The 9,887-nt window shown below is 48.1% G+C and overlaps 1 protein-coding gene across 1 annotated transcript; it reads right to left on the bottom strand.

The window, feature by feature from the left end:
* Nucleotides 1-7,442: 7,442 nt before the first annotated feature.
* LOC133357739 (trace amine-associated receptor 7b-like) lies at nt 7,443-9,456 on the bottom strand. The gene is made up of 2 exons (XM_061575833.1): nt 9,440-9,456; nt 7,443-8,418 (listed from the first exon to the last, which is right to left on the bottom strand). The coding sequence occupies exons 1-2, from the start codon at nt 9,454-9,456 to the stop codon at nt 7,443-7,445; spliced, it is 993 nt and encodes a 330-aa protein (XP_061431817.1).
* Between the last annotated feature and the right edge of the window lie 431 nt (nt 9,457-9,887).

The following is a 9,887-nucleotide window of genomic DNA, read 5'->3' as shown; positions in this document are numbered from 1 at the left end:
GTCAGGCAGCGTTTAGGCTGACTGACCCGTTTGTGTAGTTAACCCGCCACTCACATAGTTAACTGTGTAGCTATCACTTAGCAGTAGAACCAGTGTATGTTTAGTGAAGTTACCCTGTTGGGGAGTTATTAAATAAACGTGTTGCCTCCAACTCCCGCCATTAGTGGTGACACACACACTATTCACCGGATTAAGACAACATGACCTTGAAGGCAAAGACTTATAAATAAATTCCGAAATATTAGCGGATGCTCCCGTATTAGCTCGACACCCTGCACAAACCCAATAACCGCCGCCACGACACGATGCGCCAACGCGGTCCACTGCCCCGTGCCCTGCAGCCACCCGCCGAAGTCCGGCATCCGCGTGCCATGCCATGATGAGGGATGACGGTGCGTGAACCTGACACACTCAGAGAGGGAGATGCATCGAGACTTGCCTGTGCGCCTGGGGAAGCGGAGGTCGGCAGGGCGGGAGATTGGATTTTAAGTAGAGGTCACTGTCTTGCCTCACGGCAGATGGGGAGCGTACGTTCACAGGAAGTTCCTGTTTTTTGATGCTAATGTTGGTCACGTGACCAGGAAGTGACGATGTTAGATTTCCACTGTACCACGCGGGCGTCAGCCATTACACAGATAAGTCAAGATGGCGGCACGCATCGCATCTCAGTGAGACCACAGCCGCACTTGTCCATTGTGGGAGCTTAAGAAGCATTATCTGTAAGTTGTTTATATTCCTATAATATTGGAAATGCTGTTGTAATGTTGGAATGACCGTTATAGCAATGTAAATGCCTTTATGGTGCCGTTAAGTTGTTGTAGTAAATACGAGGCCTAGTTAGTAACGAAGCCTGTGACTTTCCTTATTGTGGATGTTACTTGTGATTTAGTAGGTCGAGTCAGACTTGTGCCTATGTTGCGATCCTGAGAGTGATGACGAAGTATCTCATCCACAGTTTAGTGTTAAGTGTAATGCTGTACATTTGGGGTGCAGTGGGATGAATACACTATGTGCCTGTATGCAACGCACCAGCTTGTGCCTTTGTCTAGTTGTTCAGGGGTAATGTGGGGGCCTGGTCCTTCCAGGATCTATTGTTATCTGAAACAATGTTCTGATGCTGTGGTGTTCATTGTGTGGGTGTTTCCGAATTATAACAGATGCTGTATCTGTGTTTTCTCACCAGTTTTACCTGTTACAATCAATACATGACGATCGGAGTTGGACGGTCATCCTGGCTCCGAGGGTTTATTGAACACATGGTTATCTACTCGACTAGCGGTGCAACGCAGCACACAACGAGGCCAAGATAGTCACGATGGTGGATCCTGCATGGTACATTCACATCAAAGAGCGGAATGCTAAAGCGGGTTTAGTCTGTTTATTGATTTGTTAGTAGCTGATCTGTAAGCAGCGTCACAGCAGTCACACCGTGGTAGACTAATAGCTTCAACAATTTGCACACGCAATCTAAATGGGAATGCAATGTTTTTTGCCGTATCAAAAACCTCTACATTAGACTCACGATTACCTGCGCTAATGATGGGGAAGACAGCTGTGGATAATTCAAAATCACGTATAATCCAAAAACATAACCACCTTGCACAGATCTCTATGCGCAGAAGACTTGGCCACTAAGTGGATGATAGCAGAGCCACAGCCAATTATGATAATAAATCAAACTCCGCCCACCCACTGTTGTAAAGATATTGCAACGGCTGTACTGTAGGGGCGGTCGCGCCAATTTCAGATTAAACGGAATAATACATTTGCTCGGTCTAAAAACACAATGTATGACTGTTTTTAGATGATTAATTTAGGCTTAAGGGACACATCCACGAGTTAGTAATTTAGGTGAAAATCTGAGGTGCGTGGTTAATCTTCCAAATCGGATTAACCATGCACGTGGATAATCGAGAGTCTTCTGTGTTATTAGATTTTTTTTTATTTGACATGTGATCAATATGGGGTTCGGAATGTAACCTTAGATGCAATCAGTAAAGCCAAGTATTCAAAGTGCTTCGTCTGTACAACGATATTGTCTCCGATACATGTAAGTATGTGAAAGTGGGGGGGGGGGGGGGGGGGGGGGGGGAGTGGAAAAACAGGATTTTCGTTTGGATAAAAGAGCAAGATCTTTGTTTTTTTTATTAAGATTTAGGAGCAAATTTTAGAGACGACAATTTAACGTCGAAAGCAGCAATCGATCTCGCGTTGGAGGCAATTCTGTTAGACTTCGTGTCGGAGATGTTGACCCCCAACACCAGCACGACAGTGCCATCAGCAAAGGTTGATTTAACGCCGAGCGATTTCAGGGTTCAGGTCCAACATTGTTCAGTGAATATAAGAACGGATTTTGATTCCGACACGGAACCTTGTGGGTTTAAACATTTGTGGATGTCCAAAATACATGGTTTTTTTGTTGGGTTAGATCGCGTAAATATATACATGTGTCGTTAAACTCGTCACCACCCGACACAGCCAATTAGTAAGGTTTGTCACGTATTTATGTTTTTACACATTTATATATTTACACTAACCTCAAAAACCTGTATTATAGATGATATTAGTCGGAAAATCCTCCTACGTGTTAAATTTGTGAATGTCATCACGACGCACCATGTGAGAACAGTCTTAGCGGTGGCTCTTAAACTACTTTATTGTGATGCACCGTCTGAACATTTTATAATTGACAGAGTCTTGTGAGTAGAATATCATGGGCAGCGGTGTCAAAAGCTTTTGACAAGTCACGGAGTGGTGGTGGTGGCACAGAGGTAGTAGCCACTGGAGCTATGCAACTTTAAATCATTGAGATTGACAAACTCATTTCTTTATAACTGGTTGTTGTGGTGTTCGGATTATTGTCCTTTCCCCACGTACCTCCGATTAGCACGGTTGGCTACGTACCATTCCAAATAAGTTAACATACATACACTATACACACGACACTATGCATCACATTCATGTACACTACTATCCACTACACTATTATCCACGATACTACCCTATACGCTACTAAACAACGACACTACACACTCCTATACACTACACTACTATACACTACACCACTATACTAGATTGACAACTAATTTATTTAGAACTACTGGTTGTTGTTGTTGTGTTTAGTTCCTTGTCCTACCCCCGCACCTGCAATTGGCACGGTTGGCTATGTACGGTGCGAGATAAATTAGATGTACACTATACACTACACTAGAAATTACTATACACTGCACAATACACAACACTATAAACTACTATACATACTACACTATACACTATACTATAAACTACTATTCACACTGCACTATACACTACACTATAAACTATTATACACACTAAAGTATACACTACACTGTAAACAACTATACACACTACACTATACACTAAACTATAAAGTACTATACACACTACACAATGCACTAGTGTACACTATACACTTCAACTACATATATATATCCAGGTTACTGCAGAAACATTTTGTTTACATTCATCATCGCTGACTGTTTACGGTGCAGGAGATTGTTACTTATTGGCTCGCAGTTTATTTGCGATTTAAGTATCTTCTGTAACGTTGTAGTGACAGAACAGAGACCAACCTGTAATTATTAGGGTCTTTTTATTTTATTATGTTTTATTTTTATTATTTTATTACTTCCCTTCTACATGACTTTACCGAAAGAACCAAGAAGATATTATGGTCTTCTTCCGGAGCCAGTTTTATACACTGGCCAAATTAGCGCGGACTTCGACGCACTTTGAGACAGTTACGTGAAGTGTCGATAGGCTCGCTGCTGGCAGGAGGTCACGTGACAGACCCTGCAGGTACCATGGGTTGTACTGCTGCGCCAGGCTAGGTGCAGGAGGAGGTCACGGGAAAGACCCTGCAGGTGCCATGAGTTGTACTGCTGTGCCAGGCTAGGTGCAGGAGGAGCAATTCACGGGACAGACCCAGCAGGTGCCATGGGTTGTACTGCTGTGCCAGGTGATGTGCAGGAGGAGGTCACGGGACAGACCCTGCAGGTGCCATGGGTTGACTGACTGAGATGATTGGTCGATGCACCACCAACTTGCTAAAATTGCTTGCTGAAATAGCTGAAATTGCTGACATTGTATCCGCCCGGCGCCCCGCTCGTTGTTGTGAGCGTCACTCCTCTCACTTCCGTTGCCGTTGCTAGTGGGGAGACTGCCTCCAACTAACCAGTAGCAGCAGGGTCCTTCACGAGCCTCCGTCATGACCACAAATGCACACGCAGTTGACTTCGTCTTCTCTGGTGAATGACGATGTCCCAATTGTTGACTACATTATGAAGTATGTCCAGTTCAAATTATGGGACTAAACAAGATTCTACGGTGCAGTGTTGAGTCTATGGTGCAGTGTTGAGTCTATGGACAGTGTTGAGTCTTTTATGCAGTGTTGAGTCTATGGTGCAGTGTTGAGTCTATGGTGCAGTGCGGAGTCTATGGTGCTATGTTGAGTCTATGGTGCTGTGTTGAATCTATGGGCAGTGTTGAGTATTTTGTGCAGTGCTGAGTAGACTGTGCTATGTTGAGTCTATGGTGCAATGTTGAGTCTATGGGCAGTGTTGGGTCTATGGGCAGTGTTGAGTCTATGGTGCAGTACTGAGTCTATGGTGCATTGCTGAGTCTATGGTGCAGTGTTGAGTCTCTGGTGCAGTGCTATGTTTATGGGCAGTGTTAAGTCGATGGTGCAGTGGTGAGTCTATGGGCAGTGTTGAGTCTATGTTGCAGTGTTGAGTCTATGGTGCAGTGCTGAGTCTATGGTGCAGTGTTGAGTCTATTGTGCAGTGTTCAGTCTATGGGCAGTGCTGAGTTTATGGGGCGGTATTGAGTTTATGGGGCAGTATTGAGTCTATGGTACAGTGTTGAGTGCATGGGCAGTGTTGAGTCGATGATGCAGTGGTTAGTCTATGTTGCAGTGTTGAGTCTATGGTGCAGTGTTGAACCTATGGGCAGTGCTGTGTCTATCGTGCAGTGCTGAGTCTATGGTACAGCGCTGAGTCTATGTGCAGTGTTGAGTTTATGGGCAGTGTTGAGTCTATGGTACAGTGTTGAGTCGATGTTGCAGTCTTGAGTCTCTGGTGCAGTGTTGAGTCTATGATGCGATGTTGGGTCTATGGTGCAGTGTTGAGTCTATGGGCAGTGTTGCGTCTATGGTGCAGTGTTGTGTCTATGATGCAGTGTTGGGTCTATGGTGCAGTGTTGACTGCATGGGCAGTGTTGAGTCGATGGTGAAGTGGTGATTCTATGGTGCAGTGCTGAGTCTATTGTGCAGTGCAGAGTCTATGTTGCAGTGTTGAGTCTATGGTGCAGTGTTGAATATATGGGCAGTGCTGAGTCTATGGGCGGTGTTGCGTCAATGGTGCAGTGCTGAGTTTGTGGGCAGTGTTGAGAGTATGGGCAGTGTTGAGGGTATGGGTAGTGTTGAGTCTATGCTGCAGTGCTGAGTCTATTGTGGAGAGTTGAGTCGATGGTGCAGTGTTGAGTTCATGGGAAGTATTTTTCGATTTAAAGCTTTCGTGACTGCAGGGATTCATATTCTTGGTTCTTTCGGTAAAATCACGTAGAAGGGAAATAATAAACATATAACAATAACATTCTCACGACGTTTCGATTGCAGTCGATTGAGTCTATTGTGCAGTGCTCAGTCGATGGTGATGTGGTGAGTCTATGGTGCAGCGCTGAGTCTATGGTGCAATGGTGAGTCTATGGTGCAGTGCTGAGTCTATTGTGCAGCGCTGAGTCTATGGTGCAATGTTGAGTCTATGGTGCAGTGCTGAGTCTATGTTGCAGTGTTGAGTGCATGGGCAGTGTTGAGTCGATGGTGCAGTGTTGAGTTTATGTGCAGTGTTGAGTCAATGGTGCAGTGCTGTGTCTATGTTGCAGTGTTGAGTCTATGGTGCAGTGTTGAGTCTATGGGAAGTGCTGAGTCTATAGTGCAATGTTGAGTCTATGGGCAGTGTTAAGAGTATAGGCAGTGTTTAGTCTATGGGCAGTGTTGCGTTTATGGTGCAGCGCTGAGTCTATGGTGCAATGTTGAGTCTATGGTGCAGTGTTGAGTCTATGGGCAGTGCTGAATCTATGGGGCAGTGTTGAGTCTAGGCCCTAGGGGCAGTGCTGAGTCTATGGTTCAGTGTTGAATCTATGTGCAGTGCTGAGTCTATTGTGGAGAGTTGAGTCGATGGTGCAGTATTGAGTCTATGGTGCAGCCCTGAGTCGATGGTACAATGTTGAGTTAATGGGAAGTATTTTTCGATTTAAAGCTTTCGTGACAGCAGGGATTCATATTCTTGGTTCTTTCGGTAAAGTCACGTAGAAGGGATATAATACAATAATACAAATACAACGATAACATTCTCACGACGTTTCGATTGCAGTCGATTGAGTCTATTGTGCAGTGCTGAGTCAATGGTGAAGTGGTGAGTCTATGGACAGTGTTGAGAGTATAGGCAGTGTTTAGTCTATGGGCAGTGTTGAGTCTATGGGCAGTTCTGAGTCTATGGGGCAGTGTTGAGTCTAGGGGCAGTGTTGAGTCTATGGTACAGTGTTGAGTGCATGGTCAGTGTTGAGTCGATGGTGCAGTGCTGAGTCTATGGTGCAGTGTTGAGTCTATAGTGTAATGTTGAGTCTATGGAGAGTTTCGATTTAAAGCTTTCGTGACTGCAGGGATTCATCTTCTTGGTTCTTTCAGTAAAGTCACGTAGAAGGGAAGTAATAAAAGAATAAAAATAAAACATAATAAAATAATTCTCACGACGTTTCGGCCACAACGCAAGCAGCCGTCCTCAGGTAAGAACATGTCTGTCGATAAGACAGAGTCTGAATGACACGTCCTAGGCTTGGAGTGTCTATTTAAGCTGGGAGGGAGGAGGAAGAGCGCCTTGACAAAAGAATTTGCATATGAAGAGGAATTTAGCATATTTATGCGAAATGCAGGAATGCGACTAGTGCTACGCATTTCACAAGTAGCACTAGTCGCATTCCTGCATTTCCCATGGCGCAGTGTTGATTCTCTAGGCATTGCTGAGTCTATGGGGCAGTGTTGAGTTTTGGAGCAGTATTGAGTCTATGGGCGGTATTGAGCGCATGCTTAGTGTTGAGTCGATGGTGCAGTGCTGAGTCTATTGTGCAGTGCTGAGTGTATTGTTGCAGTGTTGATTCGATGGGCAGTGCTGAGTCTATAGTGCAGTGTTGTGTCTATGGTGCAGTGCTGAGTCTATGGGCAGTGTTGAAAGTAAGGGCAGTGTTGAGCGTATGGGCAGTGCTTAGTCTATGGTCAGTTTATCCCAAAGAGGACGTAGCGAAGGAGGAAATTAGAAAGAGAGAGATGCAGGAGAAGGAAGTTGGGGGCCAGAGACCACCACCACCATCATCAACTTGACCTCTGGCCCACCTCCACCACCCCTACCACCACCACCACACTCCCATCACCCCACTCGGTCCCGGAGGTTGTAGAGGTCGGTGCCGCGTGCCCCGGGCCTGGTTGCCTTGCCTCCGAGGATGACGCGGAAGGCGCCATTGAAGGAGCGGTTGAAGGACGCGAGCAGCACGGGGTTCACTGTCGAGTTGATGTACGGCAGCCAGTTCACCGCCTCCCACGTCGCCGGCGTCGTGCCGTAGCCTAACATGGGCTCGGTGGATGCCAGCAGGATGTAGGGCAGCCACAGGAGGATGAAGACGCCCATGATGATGCCCATGGTCTTGGTGGCATTGTGCTCGCGCTTCATCGCCTCCCAGCGGCTCCGGCCATGTGCATCAAGCGGCCCGGAGGCATGCACCTTCCTTGCTTGGTCGCGCGCCACGCCGTAGGTCTTCACGTTGGCCGCCGCCATGACGAGCATTGGCGCCACGTAGGCGCCCACGTTGGCGAACGTCGTGGCGGCGTTCATGAAGACGCGGCAGCTGTGTGGGCAGCTCTCGGCCGCGATGACGCCCTCCATGCCCGCGACATTCCAGCCAGCAAGGAAGGTGGCGCCGTAAACGGCGAGGCCCGACCACGAGAGGGTGAGCATCGCGATGAGCACGCGCGGCGTCACCCGCTGCCGGTAGCGCAGCGGGTCACTCACTGAGATGTAGCGCTCGGCCGAGATGCACGCAAGGTTGATGATGGACGAGCACGTGGCAGAGAAGTCGAGCCACGTGTGCAGGCGGCAGAAGAGGTCGCCATAGGGCCAGCAGTTGTCGGCGGTGCGCATGGCGCTGAAGGGCATGATGAGCGAGCCGACGAGGAGGTCGGCAGCGGCGAGCGAGGCGACGAGGACGTTGGAGCGCGTCTGCAGCTGCCGGAAGAAGGCAATGGAGGCGATGATGAGGAGGTTGCCCGCCAGCGTGATAAGGATGGCGAGGAAGAGGATGGTGAGGAGGAGGGCGCGCCCCGTCTGGCTCAGATCCGAGGGGGTGCAGCTGAGGCCATAGAGGGACGGCACACAGTGGTTGGAGTTCGGTGTCGGTGGTGGTGGCGAAGATGATGATGTTGGTGTAGATAGTAGTAGCTGTAGTAGTGGCGGTGGTGACGGTGAGAGTTGGAATGAGGGGAGTGGATTCATTTCGGGTAAGAATCTGAAAAAACGGAAGTGGGAAAGGGGCGAATACGCGGCTGGTTAATGTGGAATGCCACTGGGTCGACTGCTGTGCCAGGCTAGGTTCAGGAGGAGGTCACGGGACAAAACCAAGTGGTGCCACTGGTTGACTCCTGTGCCAGGCTAGGTGTAGAAGGGTGTCACGGGACAGATGCAGGTGGTGCTGTGGGTTGACTGCGGGGCCAAATAATGCCGTCCGACTGATTCCGAGTGATATCTAAGCTGCCAAACCGTAGCTGGTCATAAGCACACTGCCCAGGTATAGAAACTCTCCACTCTCTCCACAACTGTCCCATCATTCATGGGGAGTTAAGGGGGTGGATTGTTTGATGATACAATATACCCAGGCAGGTGTTTAGTTTTGGTGGGGATGACGGTAAGGCCCCACCTCTTAGTGGCACACTCCAGGTTCAGCAGCAGCACCTCCAACTCCTCCTCTGAGTGAGCAGCAATCACCAAATCATCAGCATATGTAACATAGTTGACCAGTAGGGAGCCATCCCTTGACCACACCGGGGCATCAATCAGCCTCCCATTGTATCTGAACCAGATGGAGATTCCACTGGTACAGCTGTAGAGTGATAGTGCTGGCTGTTGACTGAAAGTGGTAACTGCAGTGTACAGTAGTACACACGTCAGCAGGTGACAGTATATACAGGGGGAAGACAACTAGGGCAGAGTTCATGGAGGGGTCCATATGGAAGCCCCGGGAACTTGCTAGTAGGTTCCAGTAGGGGTGTGTGGCCAGGGCGGAGCAAGGCCATGCCAGGAGCATAAGAGGGAGCCCTGAGCGAGAGCTCAGGTCTATGCTGTTGTCTCGCCACCATCGTCGCCGCCGTCCTCACCATTGCTGGACGTCCATAGCTCGACAACCTGCCATCTGTTCTAGCTAGATAGTGCCGCCGACAATAGATGGTTGTGTGTGATATATAAAGTGTACACCCACGTAGGGTGTGTATAGTCCCCATTGTGTGTAAGAATAAAGAAGGTGCCTCCTATTACTTCTGTCTCTGAACTGCGTCACTACACAGCCATGGAAGGCTTCTCGAACTACATGGTCGAAATAGATGTTAAATAATGTGGGTGCCAGAAGACATGCCTGTTGCACCTCAGGGTGATCAGGGAATGGCTCTGACTCCCAGCCACGTAGCTTTATGTGAGCCTGCTCAACATCATGAAGATCCTTAATTATTGTGAGCAGAGATACAGGGACTCCGAAAACACGAAGAACAACCCAGTGCCCTGGCCTGTTGATAGTATCATAGCGCCTTGAACAGGTCAACAAAGCAGAAA

The sequence above is a fragment of the Lethenteron reissneri genome, chromosome 59 (assembly GCF_015708825.2).
Source record: "Lethenteron reissneri isolate LAM-NWPU_2019-01 chromosome 59, ASM1570882v1, whole genome shotgun sequence".
Classification (NCBI taxonomy): Eukaryota; Metazoa; Chordata; class Hyperoartia; order Petromyzontiformes; family Petromyzontidae; genus Lethenteron; species Lethenteron reissneri.
The sequence above is the reverse complement of the archived record's forward strand: the minus strand, read 5'-3'. Positions and strand labels throughout refer to the sequence as shown.